The sequence below is a fragment of the Pseudorca crassidens genome, chromosome 2 (assembly GCF_039906515.1).
Source record: "Pseudorca crassidens isolate mPseCra1 chromosome 2, mPseCra1.hap1, whole genome shotgun sequence".
NCBI lineage: Eukaryota > Metazoa > Chordata > Mammalia > Artiodactyla > Delphinidae > Pseudorca > Pseudorca crassidens.
In genome coordinates, this window is record NC_090297.1 from 36,845,196 (window position 1) to 36,864,457 (window position 19,262).

At 53.8% G+C, this 19,262-nt stretch overlaps 3 protein-coding genes across 7 annotated transcripts in view; 1 reads left to right on the plus strand and 2 right to left on the minus strand.

Moving 5' to 3' along the window:
* Positions 1–532: 532 nt before the first annotated feature.
* HECTD3 (HECT domain E3 ubiquitin protein ligase 3) lies at positions 533–9,091 on the minus strand. Of its 2 annotated transcripts, none has more exons than XM_067725919.1 (21): positions 8,645–9,091; positions 8,329–8,489; positions 7,996–8,088; positions 7,781–7,916; positions 7,391–7,506; positions 7,193–7,306; positions 6,966–7,048; positions 6,358–6,523; positions 6,049–6,130; positions 5,231–5,413; positions 5,026–5,078; positions 4,781–4,845; positions 4,518–4,621; positions 4,130–4,249; positions 3,948–4,037; positions 2,738–2,944; positions 2,364–2,493; positions 2,206–2,280; positions 1,997–2,078; positions 1,782–1,853; positions 533–1,188 (listed from the first exon to the last, which is right to left on the minus strand). In XM_067725919.1, the coding sequence occupies exons 1-21, from the start codon at positions 9,011–9,013 to the stop codon at positions 1,110–1,112; spliced, it is 2,580 nt and encodes an 859-aa protein (XP_067582020.1). In that variant the 5' UTR covers positions 9,014–9,091; the 3' UTR covers positions 533–1,109. The 2 variants fall into 2 exon arrangements, with proteins under 2 accessions (XP_067582020.1, XP_067582019.1); XM_067725918.1 differs by having other exon boundaries at positions 533–1,606; positions 8,645–9,090.
* Positions 9,092–11,256: 2,165 nt separating this feature from the next.
* Positions 11,257–15,073, plus strand: UROD (uroporphyrinogen decarboxylase). Of its 4 annotated transcripts, none has more exons than XM_067725922.1 (10): positions 11,257–11,414; positions 12,091–12,203; positions 12,324–12,403; positions 12,480–12,542; positions 12,763–12,960; positions 13,064–13,225; positions 13,945–14,082; positions 14,238–14,338; positions 14,420–14,486; positions 14,783–15,073. In XM_067725922.1, exons 1-10 carry the CDS (start codon positions 11,395–11,397, stop codon positions 14,870–14,872), a joined length of 1,032 nt encoding a protein of 343 aa, XP_067582023.1. In that variant the 5' UTR covers positions 11,257–11,394; the 3' UTR covers positions 14,873–15,073. The 4 variants fall into 4 exon arrangements, with proteins under 4 accessions (XP_067582023.1, XP_067582024.1, XP_067582022.1 ...); XM_067725923.1 differs by lacking the exon at positions 14,783–15,073 and adding an exon at positions 14,680–14,747; XM_067725920.1 differs by having other exon boundaries at positions 11,258–11,414; positions 14,839–15,073.
* A 717-nt stretch (positions 15,074–15,790) lies between these two features.
* The window catches only part of ZSWIM5 (zinc finger SWIM-type containing 5), a 262,543-nt gene continuing 259,071 nt past the window's right edge, over positions 15,791–19,262 (minus strand). The window contains exon 14 of the mRNA XM_067725917.1: positions 15,791–18,598. Coding sequence (XP_067582018.1) covers positions 17,736–18,598 — 863 coding nt within the window. The 3' untranslated portion in view covers positions 15,791–17,735. The remainder of the gene's footprint in view (positions 18,599–19,262) is intronic.

Below are 19,262 nucleotides of genomic sequence, written 5' to 3' on the forward strand. Positions count from 1 at the left end.
GAGGCGCTCAAAGCCAAGGCCGAGTTTTCCACGGGCAGTGTCAGGGCGCGCCCTAGAGGACGGCGTGGAGAAGCGATGGGAGAGCGCGACTTCTCGGGGGTACTCTACACGCACGGAATGCTCTTCTAGACTGCACCTTAGCTGTGTGGTACCTGGAGGCGGGGTGGGGGGGGGTGGGTGGCAGTGCCGCTGCCTCCTATGTCACATCCTGATTCGGGTGTCTCTCAGCCATTGCAAGGCTCTGTCCTCTAAGAGGTCAGATTCTTCTGCCCACCTGGTTACTGAAGGTGGTGGACTCCCATCCTCTGAATCACCACACCCATCCCAGAAGATGCCTGTCCAGCTTTCTTTCCCCCTTCTGGGCAGAGGACGCCTTGTTTCCCTGCTTAGCTCCAGATTTCATCTCTGCCATTGAGAAGCCCCACCACTCCCACGTTGACACACATCTCCTTTGCTCCCAGCAGGACCCTGAAGTCCTGGAACGGTCTTCTTTAACATCCCTTGGGAGCCCAATAAACGCACTCTGAAGGAATGAATTCATCCATTTATTCAACTTTCCCACGTACGAGAGCTTCTTTGATGGAGTGTCGTGGAGGCCCTTAAGGGAGGGAGGGCTGGGGCAGGGACGTGCATAAAGCCTAGGTGGAGGTTTAAAGTCTAGGCTTTATTTTAGAGTTGAGTAAAGAGGAGCTATTGAAGATTTCAGAGAGGACATAACTGGCCTTAGCGTGTGCAAAGTCTTGGGGGTAAGACAGCAGACAGGGAGTCAGGCTGGAGGTGATGCAGAAGTGATGAATACGGGGTGGCAGTGGTAGTATAGATTTAATGTTGAATACATGTATGTTTAATGTTGAATACATGTATGTTTAATGTTGAATACATGAATGTTGGATACATGTATGTTTAATGTTGAATCTTGGATACATGTATGTTCTGAGCCAGGGATGGTGGTGGCACTTTGTCAGTTGAGACTTAGTTGGAGAAAGAAAGTCAGAACTCACACCTTGGGGTTGGAGGGAGAGGAGGAAAAGACCAATATGTGAGGGAGAGGGTGTTCAGCAGTTTCTTCATTCTTGGTTCAGGTGACCAAGGAGGATGGCCATCATTCCCTATCCATCCCTGGAGCCTTGTTCGGGGAGGAGCCTCCATCCTCCCCTCTCCCCCTGAGTTTTTAGCTTTGAGTCCAGGCTGAAACCAGAGAAGAACAAGGAGAGAAAAAAATGAGCTGGAACCTGAAGCAAAGTCCACGGGGTGGGGAGCTAGAACGCCCCCTTCAAGTAGCTCAGGCCTGGCAGCTTGTGCTGGGCTTGTGGAAGATTCCTCTCACAGATGCGAAATAATGCTGGGAGCAACCCGAGCACGTGTAGGGCTTGAGGGTCTGCGGGGGCTGGGCCACCAGTGTCAACCCACTGCTCCACTCCAACCGCACCCAAGGGCGGAGTGCGCTGGCTTCCTGGGCGAGGCGAGTGGGACCTGCGCAGGAGCAGTCCTGCCGGCCCGCGGCTGCCCCCTGGCGCCGACTCACTCCTCCCAAGGGCTCATGTCGGTGTCGATGGCCACACAGTTGTATGCAGCGTAGCGGAGCTTCTCCTCACACACCTTGGCACTGCAGGGGGCAGGGAGCTGATCAGCGCCAGGCGTAGAGGTCCCTCCTTCACAACCAGGGGCTTTGTGGCTCCAATTTTTGCACCCAGTACCTGAAGCCCTCCTCCACCCTAGGATGCCACCCTTCCCCCGCCCCCCTGTCCCCCACTCCCCAGGCTGGAACCTAGGAAACCCACCTGGCATAGTGCGGTAGGAAGAGGGTGCTGGAGCAGGTGGAAGACTCAGGCAGCGCATCTGTGGTCTCATAGCTGGGGGCGTGGAGGGACCAAAGATCAGAAACAATTGCAGGGGCACAGGGCAGGGGTCTGACACGTGAATATGTTTGTGGGGCAGGGCAGAAGGCCAGCCACAGCCTCTTTCGACTGGACCTCCCCTCCCCATCCGCACTCACCCCAGCTTGTCCGGGTAGATGTAGATCCGAGCTGGCAGACGGCTGCGGCCTGTGACAAAGCGCAGGAAGCGGCTCCGGTCCTCTAGATGGAGGAGAAGGAAATCAGTGCCCGTGTGCTGGTGGTGGAAGAAGTTCTTCAGCTTCCGCCCTGTCTCTGTATCCCAGGAGTGGAGTCCGAACCCAGACATTACTCTGCCCTTTCCACTGACCGTTGGTGAAGTTGTTCAGTGCCTCCCAGAAATACTGCACCCGTGTGTCAGATGGCTCGAAGTCCTCAAACCGGGCTGGTGGGGACAAAACCAGATGGAATTAATTCTTAGGTCCTTAAGCCCCACCCCGGGACTGCGCTGCCCTGCCCCACACTCACTGAGCTTGCGCAGAGCGTCCACAGTGACCTCTGGGTCCCCGCACACCTTCTTCTCCAACTCCTGCCACGTTAGCAAGTCCAGCACAGCCTGTGGCACCACCTTCAGCAGACCTGCTTGCATGGCTGACACCTGCGGAGGAGGGAAAGGGCCTGGCTGGGGAAGAGGGCACAACTCCCAGCTCAGTGTGTGGTGGGGACCCTTGGCCTCCACTCATGGAGACAATGTGTCTCTGTACTTCACTGATCAGCAGGGATGTGGGGCAGAGGGATGGTGGGGGCCGGAATTCTTGGGACTGGGTTCTGGTGGCCTATCAGGCTGGGCTCTGGCTATAACGAGCCCAAAGCTCTCTGTTCCACTGGCCTCTGGGTAGTACCTGCTCCTTGCTCTCCTCTAGCCGTGCCTTCTGCACCAGTTGGATGAAACGGGAACGGTCCTCAAATCCCACCACGATGCCTGCACCCCCAGGGATCAGCTCCACCACCTGCTGGTCACTCAGCACAGTGGTGAACGTTAGCTCCTTTCCAAATTTGAACTCAAATGTCTCCTTGTCCATTCCTTCCATCACTTCCAGGAGCTTTACCTGGGGGTTGAAGAGAGGCAGGAAGGTCATCTTTTCATTGTAGAGACAGTCCTTGTTTTTCCTCAAGAAGCTCACAGGGAAGCAGGAGAGGCAGCCAGGCAAGGCAGTCCTCACGCAGGCAATGAGGGCAGTGAGGGGGTTAGTACAAGGGCTGTGAAAGCATCAAGACGATGCCTAACCGGGCTTGGAGATCAGGAAGGTGTCCTGGAGGAAGTGGCAGCTAAGCTGAGACCCAAATGATGGCTGGGAATTGGCTGGGCCACCAGGAAGTCAGGAGAGAGAACATCTTGGAAAAAGGTGGAAAGAGCAAAAGGCCTTAGGAATCTGTCTGGCTGGAGCCTGATCATGAACCAGGTGTCCAGAGATACAGGGGTCATGTAAGGCCTTTCCAGACTCTGCATTTTATCCTAAGCCCAGAGTGGATTTACTGAAGGGTTTAAACAGGGAGAGTGAAATGAATTACTCTGGATGCTGGAGATCAGATGGGTAAGAATGGAGACAGGGACACTGACAATTTTTGCAGTCAGTGGTTGGGTCAGAAATGAAAGTGGCTGAACTAGAGGGAAAGTAGTGAGATGGAGGAAGTGGACAGATTCCAGAGGCAGATGTGACAGAATGTGGGAGGTGAGCGAGAAGGAGGAGTGCAGAAGGACCCTGAAAGGGCTTGGCATGGGGAGGGGTGGTTGGTGGTGCCACTGTGAGACAGGGAGCCCTAGAAGGCAGTAGACTGGGGAGAGGATGAAGAGTGTGTTGATCCCGAGGTGCCTTGTTGGGACAGATGTCCAGCAGGTAAATGCATATATAGCCCCAGGCTTAGGAGAGAGGTTGGGGCTAGAGATAAGGAAGTAGGGGTCACCAGAATAGTGACAGTAGTTGAAGCTACTGGAGTACATGGGATTGGAGAGGGAGCATGTATGTGGTAGGAGAAGGTTCAGGACAGCCCTGGGGAGCAGCAACCTTGGGGGCTGGGCAGAGGAAACACTGGTTCTAGGCCCTAACTCACCAGCACAGAGTCCACAGCTGGGAAATCCTTGCTCCAGCTCACCTCCTCACCAGAGAGCTGTTTCCACACGAAACCAGGCAGAGCCAGGACCTGTGAGACAAATACTACTGTCTTCTTACCCTGAGCTGCCCAGGTTTGGCCGGCCAGGATTAATCTGGTGGGGTGCAGAATAGGCTACTCACCAGGAACTCCTTACCCCGAAGGGCAGCCCCCATCAGCTGTCCGATCCACTCGTACTTGGCAAAGTCTCGGCAGGAGGGGTTGGGCACATACATATCCCGGGCCTCACCCGTGCCATTGCCCTGTCCCCGAGACAGAGCTGTCAGCACGGCATGGGATGGACCCTACTTTGTTGCCCCAGATGACTCAGAGACTTCCCTGAACACCTTCCACTGGGGGCCCTGAATGATCCCTCTGAATATACAATGGCTCCTCCTTCCCTGCCTGTCCAGAGGCTGCCCCAGGCAACACAGTCTCTCCTCTGCCCCCTCTCTAGCTTAGCCCGGTACCTGGGAGGTTTGCAGAGACAGAAGAGCAGAAACTATTTGGGAGATAGGGATGGGAGATTACCTGGTTGGCCGTTCGGACAAAGAAGGGCAGAGGCACAGGGGTGTCCGCCGAGCTAGGGCACAGTTCTTCTGACATGTCTGCCAGGCTATCCCGGAAACCACCTCCTGAAATGACAGATAGACGCCCTCAGCTGGGGCACACAAGAGCCTCAGCCCCCATAATGGGGTAATAAGCAAGTCCCCTATCTGGTTAGCTGGTGATCTCAGAAGCCTCTACCACTCGAAGTAGGGCTGGACCCTTGTTATCGTCCCTTAGGGCCTCACCTTGGTCAATGATGCCTTCTGCAATGAATTTACACTCCCACCACTGGTCATAGCGCATGGGCCACCTGTAAATAGGAGTGGGTCTCTGTCACCACACTGGGCCAAGGCTCAGAATGATGCACCTGCCCAGAGTCCACCCAGGAGTAGGGGCTACAGAGGGGTAATGGTGAGAGGACCAGAGGCAGTGCGTGGGTATACACGTGTACATGTATACCCTGAGCAGGTCCCTCGCCCCCATGCCATACCTGTAGTCCAGGGGCTTTTCATACTTGTCAGAGGGCTTGAGGCCTTCATAAACCTGGGGGCAGGGGAAAGGGGAGGGAGTTGTGGGAAAGTCTGTGTCAAGACCTGGCCCCACTCTTGCCCAAAGACCTTGCTCAGGTCCCTGTTGGCCCAGCCCCCTAGGCCCCTTACTGACCCTCCCTCAGTCTGACCCCAGGTGGTCCAAACCTGGGTGAAGACAGCATTCTTGCAGGCAGGGTCCTTTAAGGGGCAGGCGCGGTGTTCCATGGCGAGGCGCCGGTTGATGTATAGGCGTGGCATGAAGCTGGGCTTGCTGCTCTCTGAGTCACGCAGGCACTGGGCCACCAGGCCTGGCCGCTGGCGTGACAGCAGCAGGAACTGCTTCACTTGCTGGGGAGGAGAGGTGGCCAGACCAGGACCAGCAGGCAGTCAGCCTCTGTCCAGGCCCTGGAACCTTTCTCTATTCCTGGACCTAATCCCATGGTTCCAGTTCAAACCTAGTCCATCCCTGGTCCTTGCCTCCAGTCTCTCCCTTAGTCCGGCCACCAGGGAGAGCTTTCTAAAACAAAAAATCCAACTTTGTCATTTCCTTACATAAAACCTTTCCAGTGGCTCCACTGACCAGGAACAAAGTCTGGCCCCAGGGCCGTCTGCTACCAGGGCCTGCTTCCTATCCACCTTCTCCCAGCCTCATCCCCATGTCATACTCACATCTACGGGCAGGCTTCTCTCATGTCATTTTGAGCTGCTGGTAACTCCCAGTGTCCACCTTTTATGCCACCTGCCCTGTCCATGCTGTTATCTCTCCTCCCCGAGCTCTGTATGTTTCACATGCTCTCTGGGGAACAGCACCCCAAACACGAAATTTTCACTATTTGTGTCTGGCTTTCTTCCTATGTTCCCAGAGCCCAGCAAAAGCCCAGGCCTAGAGTAGGTCTAAGAACTCTCTGATGAAGAGTGAACAACTGCCTGAGCAGAAAGGGGGTGCCCAATGCCAAGACCAGCACTGCATGTGTCAGGCTCACCTTAATCTCACTGAAGGTGCCCAGCGTGTGGTCCCAGGCAGGTACCAGGTGGTGCAGGACGCTGTCTAGGATCTTTATGAATCTGGTGTGGGTGAGTAAAGATAACTGCAGCTGAAGAGTTTGGTATGGATGCGAAACCCCCTCACTCCCCAACTCACAGGGACAGGAGAAGGCAAGGCCCAGGGACTGCTCTGCCTCTTGAAGTGGAACAGCTTACAGTATAAGACCTTGGGGGCCTCTTCCACACAGACATACAAGGCTCAGGACGGGGGACAAGGAAGGGCCTGACTGGCCCAGGGCCACAGCCACCTCTGCAGGAGAACAGCTCTGCGGTATAGCACTTCCGGATCAGTGCCTTCCAGGCGTGGATATCGCACCAGACTGGTGGGCTGGAACAGGTCTGCATTCAGCCCTAGTTCCCGCTGTCTAGAAGACTTGATCTTGACCCCTCGAAGACGAACGTCAATCCCATCATCTGGAGGAAGGAGTTAGAGTGAGATCACTTACTGCACCTGCTGCCTTTTTGGCCTTCAGACCTGAGGAAGACTCCTTAATGCTCAGCCTTTTGTTACCCCTAGCCGCTAGAAACTTGGGACCTTTGGGATCCCCTCCTATAACCTGATTCTGATTATTATATTCTTTGCTAGTTCCTGTGTCCACCACTATAGTTTGGGGATGCCTGAGGGTCCCAACTCCGTTCCTCTTCCAGGTGAGCCCAAGCACTTCTATGGCTTTAAGGCAGCCCTCTTACCCAGCATCTTCCACCCGGCTTGGGCCCCAAAGCTTCAGATCCTAGTTAGTTCAGCTATCACCTTTACCTCAACTCCAAGCCCATTGCTTTCTCTCCACACTCACTGCCAGCTAACCCCCATCTACACACTGGGCTCCCTTTCCCTCCTTAGGGCCTTAAGCCCCACCTCGGCACTCGACGATGCGGATCTCGATGACTGGGAGGTGGACGGTCATGTCCTCCAGGACACAGACATCCCCGATCAGGGTCCTGAGAGGATGAACGTGAGGCACTTTGGAGACCCCTTGGCTTCAGGGATTGCTGGGGGTCTCGCTCGAACTTTTGCTTCCAACGTGGGCCAGATCCTACTACTTGGATCATGTCCCACCTCCCACCCCAGGCCAGTTCACTCACTCGTCAATGCTCACATCACTCAGCTTCTTCAGGTTGTCCCCTTCACCCCCATAGATCACCACCCGCTTAGGCATAAAGTTGTCATCTGTGGTATCCACCGTGAGTAGTAGCTTCCTGTGGGTTAAGAGTGTGCACATGGGTCTTTTACACTCACAGGCATGTGGCTCACCCACCCTGTCCTACTCGGAGCCCACTCACTTCACAATGGTGCCCTTTTTCATGGTAAGCCGTACCCAGTGCTGGCACTGGGACCCATCGCTCTCCCAGTAGGTGTCCGCATTGCTGTCTGTCAGGCAGGACACATTGAACTCCTCCTGGGGAGGGGCAGAGAGGTGGAATCAGTGTTTACCCCCACTCCCTGCACTGGGGGTGTGCTTTAGGCCAGGGAGCACGAGAGAAAGTACAGTGGAGCTGGATTAGAAGCACATCTGGTATCGGTGGAGGTGTCTAGGGGTTCCTACATGACTTCCAAGATGGGGGGGTTGGACTGTGGGGATTCAGATTTGGCCCTGGCCTAGAGGTGAGAGTTCTGGATCTAGCAAGATGTGACTACATCTTGCTTGGGGCGGGAGGAGTCCCAGCACCCACCGTGTAGGAGGAAACGTCTATGCTCTCCACATACTGCTTCACGCTACCCAGGTTCTCATCCTCCTTGCCCAGGTGGTCGTACAAGAAGTGGATCAGGTCCTCGTCGCACTCGTAGGTCCACGTCGGGGGCACATAGCTAAGCAACCCCAAGTCCCTAATTAGGTCGGGCCCAGACCTGGAGCTCCTTCCTCCCCATCCCATCCCAGCTCACTCACAGTAGCCTTTGTACAGCTTCTGTGTATGCCTCGGCCGGCTGAGGCCTTGATCCCAGGCGATGCGAGTATGTCAGGTCCACCACCTGTTCCCATCTGTGCGCACAGAATAGGGGACGGGATGTGGAGACATCAGCGAGCAGCAGGAGACCCTGGCGCCTTCTCCAGAGCTCTAGCTCCTCTAAACTGCGCCTCCAGAAGCTCCACCCCAGCTCCCTTCAGGTCCCGCCCCTTTCTGCTGTAAACCCTGCCTCCGCTCCAGATCCCACCACCCGGACTTTGCTACACTAGGGCACAGCAGTATGACAGCAAGTCCTGCCCTTCCCAGTGCAGGACCTGAGCACCGGGCGGTAGTCCACTCCAAAGAGCTGCTGCTGCCGTTGGAGGTGGTCTGGAGTGTCGATGGGTACGAGCCGGGCCCCGCCTTCTGCCGGGCGGCACACCAGCAGCCAGCCTTCGTCCAGCCCGCAGTCGCCCAGGTGTTCCGCCAGCTGCTCCTGCCGGGACGCGACAGACAGGGACAGCCGTCAGGGAACTGCCGGCGGCAAGCCCAGCCCAGCCCAAGGCAAAGGGCACTGAACGCTATGTCAGCTCAATATGGGGGAGGGGAGGGGACCAGCCAAGGGCTTCCCTGGTCCCGGGTCTTTTGCACCTTGGTCAGCTTCACCCAGAGCCCGTGGCCGTTGCACAGCTCCTCTCCCGTGGTGCGCACGCAGGCGCCGCGCCGGAGCTCGATGCTGTCGCGGGCGGCGCGGAGGGGCCCGGAGCCGGTACAGGTGGCCGGGCCCGTGGCTCCCACACGCAGCCCCGGGCCCTCCGCCTCCCACACTGGCAACAGCACGCGCGACGGTCCCGCCGGGTCCTTGTAAAGCTTGTAGAGCACCTCGCGCGGCACGAAAGCTAGCGCCGCCGGCAACGGCCGTCCAGCGCGGAGGCTCTTCGCTGCCTCCGCCAGGAAGCGCACGCGGCCCAGCAGCTGCCGCGGGGACTCTAGCGCCGCGCCCGGGCCCGGGCCCGCCATAGCTTAGTGGCCCAGAGAAGCCCAGGGGCGATCCGGCCCCAGGAGCTTCTGCCGGGAAGGCTGACTAAGCTTCCCATCACCTTCAGCCCCGCCTTCGGCCAGCCTTCGCCGTAAGTTCTGGACTAAACGCCCCTCACGTTCCCGCCGTATTGTCCTGTGTACTCGAATACTTAATCCTGTTATCAGTTTCTGTGCCTCCCGCTCAGCCAACCAGACCCAAGTTCAGTAGTAGTTTCTACCTGATCAATCTACCCACTCCAAACCCCATTACATCTACCATTTAATCCCCACTGCTACTACCCCATTCAAGCCACCATCCATCCTATCTGGCCCGGAAAGTTGCAACAGCTATTTCTGTTTTGCCTCCGTGCCCCCAGTGAGTCACACTACAACCAGAAGAATCTTTAAAAATCTGTTAGATATCCTCTCAGGCTCCCCATCCTAGGGGCAGTGTGACTAAAACGTTTCGGAAAATAACCCCCTCCCCAGCTCGGCTGCTGACAGGAGTCTTGAGTCATTTAGGCTTGATCCTGGTGGTTACTCCTAATCCCAGGACACTGGTGATCATTATCCAGTTTCTCCCAGTAATTCTGAACCAAACGAGAGGAAAGGCCGATGTGGTTAGGGAGGAGGCAAAAAAACATGGACAGAAGCTGCTGGTGAAGTATAATCATGGAGGAAAAGGCAACTTGGTCCCGCCCCGTTTCTTTTAAAAGTTTACTGAGATATAACTCACATCTTATAATTCACCTATTTAAAGTGTACTACTCACTGGTTTTTGATATATTACATTAATTTAAAAAAATAGTGGAAAATATATATAACAAAATTTGCAATCTTAACCGTTTTTTAAATGTATAATTATCTATTTCCAATACTTTTCATCACCCCAAACAAGAAACTCTGTACCATTTAAGCAATGACTCCTCATTGCCCCCACTCCCCAGTCCCTGGTAAACTCTACTCTACTTTCTGCCTCTGAATTTGCCTATTATAGATATTTCATATAAGTGGAACCACACAGTATTTGTCCTTTTGTGTCTGTCTTATTTAACTTAGCATGTTACAACGATGTTGTAGCATGTATCAGAATAATTTATTTTTATGGCTGAGTAATATTCCATTGTGTATACACACACACACACACACACACTACATTTTGTTTATCTGTTCGTTGATGGACACTTGGGTGGAAAGTTTGTTTTGATATAGTTTTCAAATAATTGAAGTTATCAAGAAAGAAAGAAATGATCCCATGTAATTATGACAGTTTTCCATTTATTTCTCCTTAATAAGTTGGGAACACAGTGCCTCTCTTCCCTTCTCTCCAAGCTATTTGTATGCTATTACACTACTACAAGATAAAGTGAACAAATGCGCTTAACAAAGGCCTGCATGACCTGGACTCTGTAGACAGCTCCAGCATCTTTAATTCCACCAGCTTGATCTTGTTTCCCATTAAGCCATTTGCTCTTTTTCGTCTGCTCTTTACACATGCCGTTCCCTCTGCTTGGAATACCCCACTGCTTTCCCCAGTTAAATGGAGCCCTTGCTACTTGCTTCTAGCTCTTTCCCTTTAAAGCATTTACTATTGAGGGCTTCCCTGGTGGCGCAGTTGTTGAGAGTCTGCCTGCCGATGTAGGGGACACGGGTTCGTGCCCTGGTCTGGGAAGATCCCACATGCCGCGGAGCGGCTGGGCCCGTGAGCCATGGACGCTGAGCCTGCGCGTCCGGAGCCTGTGCTCCGCAACGGGAGAGGCCGCAACAGTGAGAGGCCCGCGTACGCAAAAAACAAAACAAAACAAAAAACATTTACTATTGTGATTGCTGACTTCTCTGTATCCGCATGTCTGTAGCTCCTTAAAGGAAGGAAATGTCTTGTTCTCCACTGTAATCGCTGCACCTATTGTAGTGCCCGCCTCTTTCTAGGTAATATAAATATTTAATTATTTCAGTTCCCTGTACAACTTGGTTCCATAATTCACCATATGCCTGGGTGGGCCAGGCATAAAATTGTTAAAATCGTGAAGAGTGGGAGTGAAAGTGAGACCTGGGACGAGTCTTCCGGGATTCCCAGGCCGTCAGAGGAGAGCAAATTTCTCACCCACGTGAAGTATAGTTACAGCGAAGTTCTTTTGTGGGGGGAGGGGGAGGGAGGTGTTTGTTGTTGCGTCGCTACAGAGGACTTTACGGTGAAGAGACCTGGGGGTCCTACGGGCAGCAGCCGGGGCAGCCCGGGAGCCGTTTCTGGAGTCTGATCATGTGACTTTCAACATGGCGACAGCCTTGGCTCATTCCAGGAAGGGGCGGAGCCTGGGCAGGGGGCAGGCTCAGAATTAGGCTACAGCTGGGGCTGTGCTCGCGTTTACTGACAACTTATCATGGAGGCGAACGAGTGTGGGTGAGTTCTCTGTGCCACCACGCAGTGTGGCCATACGGGCTTCTGACCTGAGTCTTTGAGCTCAGGAATCTGTCCCTATACCCCTCTTCCCCAGCCCCGGAGAACCCAAGTCTCTGGAATCCCAAATCCTCCAACCATGGATTCCTGAGATGTTCATCCCAGGGACCGCCTAGCTGGACTGCGTACCCCAGACCTTTATTTAGGAGATGCCCTCTGGACTTCCTAATCCTCAACTAAGATCCCTTTTTCGGACTGTCATCTCTGATCCCCCCATGACCATCCCCCAGCCTGGAGATCTTCCAGCCCCCAAACCAGCCCACTGGTACCCTTGTTCCTGAGATTTTTTGGTCCAAAGACCCCCCCAAACTCTCCTAACTGGACTTTCGTTTCCCCCGCCCCCCACCCCCCCGCACACACACTCTCTCCCAGTCCCTCCAGTGGCTTTGAGCCTGGGGAAGCTGCGACTATGTGTAGGGTAGAGGCCCCGGCACCGGCCCTTCTAGTCCTGTACACCACCTGATAGAGGGGAGGTGGAATCGGCGGGGAGTCACAGCTTGGTAGCTGGCCTGGAGAAGATAGATAGCTGTGCTGGACTGTATCCGCCTTTAGAACCCGAGCCCTGCCCAACCCCCAGCCTGGTTTACTGACACCTACCCTACCCGCTCCTGATCTCCAGACCTCAGGGTTTTCCGGAGCTGAAGAATGACACCTTCCTGCGAGCAGCCTGGGGAGAAGAAACAGACTACACTCCTGTTTGGTGCATGCGGCAGGCAGGCCGCTACTTACCAGGTCAGGGTCAGGGCCTCGGAGTCTAGGTAAAACTCTGGAGGGTGAAAAGTTTTTGAGGGGCAGAGGAGGGCTCTGGAGGTTCCTCAAGGCTGAGCCCTGCTTTCCCTTTTTTGTCTGCAGAGTTTAGGGAAACTCGGGCTGCCCAGGACTTTTTCAGCACCTGTCGCTCCCCAGAGACCTGCTGTGAACTTACTCTGCAGGTGAGGGGTCCACAAAAGAGGGAGAGATTTATGCTGTCAGCTCGCCACCTAGCAATCTGTCTTCTGTTCCCTATAGCCACTGCGTCGCTTCCCTCTGGATGCTGCCATCATCTTCTCCGACATCCTTGTTGTACCCCAGGTACCTGCTCAAATCTGATTCTTGAATGGGTAACAAAGGGAAAAGACAGTCAAGGCTCAAGATAAGCACTTATCCTTATGGGACAGAGGGGAAAACAGGCTGGAAGAGACGGAGTTTGGCTGAGTTTTATTCTCCTTTTCCTCCTTCTTGGCATGGGTTGAACAGATCTCCTTCTCCTGGAGTTACAGTTTGGGAACCTAGACATTTTCTCCCCCACCAGGCACTGGGCATGGAGGTGACCATGGTGCCTGGCAAAGGGCCCAGCTTCCCAGAGCCATTAAGAGAAGAGCGGGATTTACAGCGCCTCCGGGATCCAACAACAGTGGCCTCTGAGCTGGGCTATGTGTTCCAGGCCATCACTCTCACTCGACAACGTCTGGCTGGGCGTGTGCCACTGATTGGCTTTGCTGGTGCCCCGGTAATATGGAACAGGACAGGGACTTGGGCTTGGAGAAATTACTCTGGCAGGTATGGGTGCAGACAAGGGAAGGAAGTGTCTATCTGGCTTCTGCCTTTTGCAGTGGACTCTCATGACATATATGGTTGAGGGTGGCGGCTCAAGCACCATGGCTCAGGCCAAACGCTGGCTTTACCAGAGACCGCAGGCCAGTCACCAGCTGCTTCGCATCCTCACTGATGCTCTCGTCCCATATCTGGTGGGACAAGTGGCTGCTGGTGCCCAGGTAAGTCCTGAGGGAGAGACAAATAGGCTGGGGTTTCGTCTTTATTTATTTTTGTCTGCATTGGGTTTTCGTTGCTGCGCGCGGCTTTCTCTAGTTGTGGCGAGCGGGGGCTACTCTTTGTTGCGGTGCCTGGGCTTCTCATTGTGGTGGCTTCTTTTGTTGCAGAGCACGGGCTCTAGGCACGTGGGCTTCAGTAGTTGTGGCACGCAGGCTCAGTAGTTGCAGCTCGCGGGCTCTAGAGCACAGGCTCAGTAGTTGTGGTGCACGGGCTTAGTTGCTCCGCGGCATGTGGGATCTTCCCAGACCAGGGCTCGAACCTGTGTCTCCTGTATTGGCAGGCGGATTCTTAACCACTGCACCACCAGGGAAGCCCTGGGGTTTAGTCTTTCAGGACCAGAAACAATACAGTTCCTTATACCTGTGAGGGTAGGTGTCTCAATACCAGGCACAAAAGAAGCTTGGCATGAAATGATCTGGCTGGAGCAGCTAAGCCCAGACACTGGCAGGGGGGCTTAATGCTCTGTGTATTCAAAGACCAAACCTAGCACTGGGATCTGGAGAAGGCAGTTCCTTTTTGACTGGAACTGGGCTTATAGGCTTAGGTAGTCTCAGGGGTTGAAGTCACTTGGGGAAAACTGAAGGAAAACTGAGGCACATTCTGTATGTGGGGCCCGAGATACTTCCTCTTTGTGTGTTATGCATTTCTTTTCTAACTGTAGGCATTGCAGCTCTTTGAGTCCCATGCAGGGCATCTTGGCCCACAACTCTTCAGTAAGTTTGCACTGCCTTACATCCGTGATGTGGCCAAGCGAGTGAAAGCCGGGCTGCAGGAGGCAGGCCTGGCACCAGTGCCCATGGTAAGGATGGGGATCAGATGAGTGAAGGTGGGCCTGTGGAACTATCAGGTTAAGTCCTGCATGGACCGAAGTGACCACTGGAGGGCAGAAGCACAGCTGAGCTACATTAGGAGGCATAGCAAAGCCCTCAGCCTGAGATTTGCCCTTTCCCCCAGATCATCTTTGCTAAGGACGGACATTTTGCCCTGGAGGAGCTGGCCCAGGCTGGCTACGAGGTGGTTGGGCTTGACTGGACAGTGGCCCCAGAGAAAGCCCGGTGAGTGATGGAAGGTGCGGTGGAGGGGATGCAACTGCCATATGTGCAGTCACCAGAACAGGGCACTGACTCTACTTCCAGGGACTGCGTGGGAAAGACGGTGACCCTGCAGGGCAACCTGGACCCCTGTGCCTTGTATGCATCTGAGGTAACAGCCAGGTCCCTGTGTGTGTCTGTGTTTGTTTCTGTGCACTCCCATGGTTCTGGATATGGTGGTGTTTATTACTATGTGTGTGCTTCTATTATTTGTTTATCCCTCCCCTCTACTCCACTCATACCATGTGAACTCTAGGAAGGCAGGAGTTCCTTCTCATTGATTTTGTTCATTTGTGTTTTCTTAGCGCCTGGCCCATACTAGGCACCTGATAAAGTTTTTTGAATGACTGTATGATTAACACTGAGTAGAAGCATGCCTACATGTATGTGTGTCACTGTTATGTATAGGGAGGACAGAGGTGTGCTGGCCCCCCCTGTAGCCAGTGCCCTGTTGGTCCCCCCAGGAAGAGATTGGGCAGTTGGTGCAGCAGATGCTGAATGACTTTGGGCCGCGGCGCTACATTGCCAACCTGGGCCACGGACTTTACCCTGACATGGACCCAGAACATGTGGGAGCCTTTGTGGATGCCGTGCACAAACACTCACGCCTGCTTCGACAGAACTGAGCATAATCCTTTTATCTGAAGTACCACTAACACAGATGATTGCTTCCAGGAGAATAAAAGTTCCAGAGCTGGAGTCTTGCGTGTGGTTTTGTTTGTGAAAGATCTGTGCTTTTATCCTCAGTTACTTCTTAGCCTCTTCCTTCCCTGGGCCTCTTTCTGCATCCTCTCCCACAAGTCATGGGACCTCGGGTATCAGTGAATATGTATGTAGGACTTAACGTCAGGACCTTTACCACCATTTTGCTCTCAGGTCTCCAAGCCCCAGAGCTACATGGGTCTGTGCAGATCTTCCTAGGAGATAGAGCTGTGACATTTGCAGGGAAATGGGGTCCCTATAGCATATGAGGCCAAACTGACAGGGCTTTGCGTCTGGGGAGGGAAGGGTGTATAGACCAGAGTGGGACACAGGGCCAGTTGCCCTGCATTCTTTTCTGTGCATACCCTCTAATTTTCTCAGTATCTTGCTCTTTCCGCTTTTCGTGGTGGTACCTACTTCCTGGGATCAGGCTCTGACAGGCCTGTGAGCTCTGGAGAGGGGTGTGGTGCAGTAGGAAATTCTTCATTTGTCATTCCACATCTTAGACCATTAGGAACCCACTGTGCTATATAGCCTAACCAGCTCCCTGTCCCAGCCAGGTGATGGAGAAGAGAGAAGGGCCCCATTTATTGAAAGAACACAATTTCTGATTTTAGAAAAATGATCTTTTCTGTGATCCAGGATTTATTCATAGAAAAGCACTGTGAGTTCACACACTTGCTAAAAAACGGCAATTGTGATACAGAAATGGGAGTGGCGTTGTCTTTTTTTTTTTTTTAAACCAACCTATTGGGCTGAGAGGTTGTTGGGCCCGTAGCTGGACGGTGAGACTTTGGTAGCCACAAACAGCAAATGCAACTTACTGGTTAGTGTGGAGAAAAAAAAAGTGACACAAACAGTTTGTCAAAGACAGGAAAGTAAAGCAGACAAAGAGGTCCTTGGTTCACACTCTAACTATACCACCCCTTCCCTGTCACACCCCACCCCCTACTGGGGAACTAAAACATGGAACAGTAACCACCAAGACACTGGCATCTAAATGACTCTTCCGAATGCCTGTGCTACCTCCTATTACACTTCCAGGCTGAGCAGAGGGGTCAGGAAGGTAGCAGGAACATGATACGCTGTGGAGGTCAGCCAGGGCTAAGACAGGGGTTGCCCACTAGAGCTAGAAACTAGTCAGAAAGGAAAAGGCGAAATGCATTCCAGCCGCAGCCTCCAAACCAATGACCAATGGGACTGTGACAGAAGCAGGCAGAGGAAGCTTGAGGTAGAAAGGCAGGGGAAGAAAGCAAGTACAGGGTAAGAAGAGAAATGTGGCACTGAAGGAGCCACTCAGGGCAGAGGGAGACTAGTGCTTAGAAGCTTGTTTGGTGAGACAATGGTGAATAAAGGAGGCCCAGAGATGAGGAACATGTTTAGCTGGTGAGAGAATAAGAGAAATGGGGATGAGAGATCTGGCAAAAAGAGAAGGGACACGTTCAGGCAGATCCTCAAACATGAATTCACAGACAAACCTACATGTGGAAATATACACAGTTACACACAGACACGGACATGTTTATACACATGCACTTACGTGTGCCCAGATACACAAACACTACACATGCATTGACAAACATCAACACACACACACACACACATGTATTTTTATATGTTCACAAATGTGTATACCCTCACACAGAAACCCACCATCCAGTACACAGACATGTCTTTACACAGACACAGACCTGACACAGATACACATAAATATACATGTGCACATGCAGGCATGCACAGATATATCTATGCGCACAGATGCACATACGTAGCCATCCAGATCCACACACACACAAGTGTAATTAGAGATGAAACCAGATGCTGTCTAACACAAAGGTGACCAGAGAAGATGAACATTATAAGCCCAGTGGCCTCCCAGACCTTCACCTTCTCCCTGCCCTTGTTTCTCAGGAGCTCGGCAGGCTCCCAGAGAGAGAGGCTGTGTGAGGCAGGAGCAAGAGCTTCTGTGTCCCCATGGCTTCGTGAGGTGAAAGTCTAAGTCAAGACCGGGCCCTGCCCCTCACCCATCACCGGGCTGTCAATGCCCATCTGCAGGCCGGGGTTTCTGCATAGACTAGACTTGGGGTTTACTCTAATGGCCATTTTTCTCTCTGCCACCCCCACTCTTCCACTGCCAATAGCATATCCTCTGCAAGGGAAACCTGAGAAACGGTTGTGAATCTCCTCAGAAAACAAGCCTATCTTCCCACCCACAGCTACCCATCAGATTAGAACCAGAATTATAAATAGTTACAATTTTACAATGTAATTGGCAACACATATACTATAGTATTTACAGTACCATAAATGCTTCTGTTTCTCTGGTTAAGCAATCCCTGAGACGGAACAGTGTTCTGTGTTTGCCAAGGAGAGAGGGCCAATGCCCAGGACACGCAGGATAGCGGGGCGTGAGGTGGCATGTGTGGGGTTTCTGATCGGTCTGCAGGGCCCAGCTCCTCCAGGAACAGTGGGCTGTTGTGAGAACCTTGACAAGGCATGTTGGCTAGAGCTGGACTCTCCCCATGCTTAGCCCTGTGGTCCTCTGGCTTCAGCCACAGGTGCTCAGAGTCCTCTCAGGGTGGACAAATGTTTGTGTCCTTGGCCTGACCAGATGATACCTGGGAGTGCAGGATGCCCCAGCAGCGAGCTATCTGCTCTCTCAGCCAAAGCGCTCTCGCACCAGCAGCATCAGCTTCTTCTTGCCTTTGTAGATTTGTTTCAGGTTGTCGATGAACTGGGCAAACTGCAGGTGGCCATCCTGCGGCAGCAGGAAGGTCTCCCGGGCCTTGCTCAGAAACTCAATGAACTCTCCGTAGTGGCGAGGGCTGATGTGTGTCAGGCGCGAGTGTGTGGTGTTGATATAGGCATTGATGGTGGCATCCAGCAGCTGGCGCAGGGGAGCTTTGTCGGTGGACATAAGCTTTCCCGAGCTGCGGCGGCCTGGGATGCCGGCCAGGCCAGGTGCAGTGACCGTGCAGCGCCGTAGGATGTCTGAAAGCACTGTGGCACAGTGCACACTCTTCACCACCAGGGGAATCAGGGCCGCCAGCTCATTCTTGCCCAGGGAGTGGCTGAGGGCGCACGCCCAGAGCACATCGTTGATGGCCGGGTGGGTGTCCTGGTTGTAGGCCAGGTTGAGATGGCTCATGGCCAGTGAGGCCAGCTTGAAGGCACGTAGCGGGTAGCCACGGAGCTCCATGTAGCGGGCGATGGTGAACAGCTGTGAGTGAGTCATGCCGCCAGCAGCAGCATCAATGGCAATCTGGTAGGCTGCTTCAAAGGCGATGTGGTCCTTCTCACAGAGCGTAAGGGCCGACAGGGCGCAGCTCTGTGGATCCTTCATAGCACACTGCAGGGCCAGCGTGCGAGCACAGCTAGCCAGCTCCTCCCGCTGTGGATAGTCAAGACTGAGGCGCAGGATAGTGGTGTGGGATACGGCTGTGGCAGCCACAATGCTGGTCGCCTCGGTGGGGGTGAAGAGTGTGTACCAGCTCTGCAGGATGCTCACCAGGGCCTGCACACCTGTCAGGGAGAGCCTGAGCTCAGCCGTGGCCATCCGGGACCTGATCCAGGTCTGCCCAGACTACCGTTTGGGGTCAGAACTTGGCCTGCAGAGACGAGTTCTCCCTCCTTCTCAGCAGCCTCGAGATGACCTGAGGCAGCCAAGGCAAGGGGAACAACCCAGACGCCCAGACCCTGTTTGGGGTCTCTTCCCATCCCTTCCTTCCCCAGGTGAGAGTGTTGAAGGTTTCTGCAGGTGCTCTAAGCCCCTCACAAGGATGGAGCAACAGAGCCTGTGGTTTGCCTGCCCCAAGGCAGGAGTCGCAGATCTGCCTGGGGGTTCTAGCTGAAGTGGGGCCTCTCAGGGTAGAGTCTTGTGCTGGGGCTTTGGGCTCTAGATGGGGTCCCGAGCCTCCAAGTTGTTTGGGGTTTCTCAGAATCATGGACAGGGACTGGGACCAAACCACTGGGCCAACTACCTCCCAAGGCTACACTTGAGTACTTGTGGCTGAAAATTCACTCTCTCAGAATGTCTCTGATCAGAGGGTCAAAGTGCTGCTGACAGCAGGGTGTGGTCCAAGCAGTGAGGGCAGAGTTTGGTCAGGCTGAACAGAGGCCATCTTCTCCTACCAGCAGCCTCATCCTTTCCTAGCCATCAGTAATAGGAATATGAGAGCTCTAAATT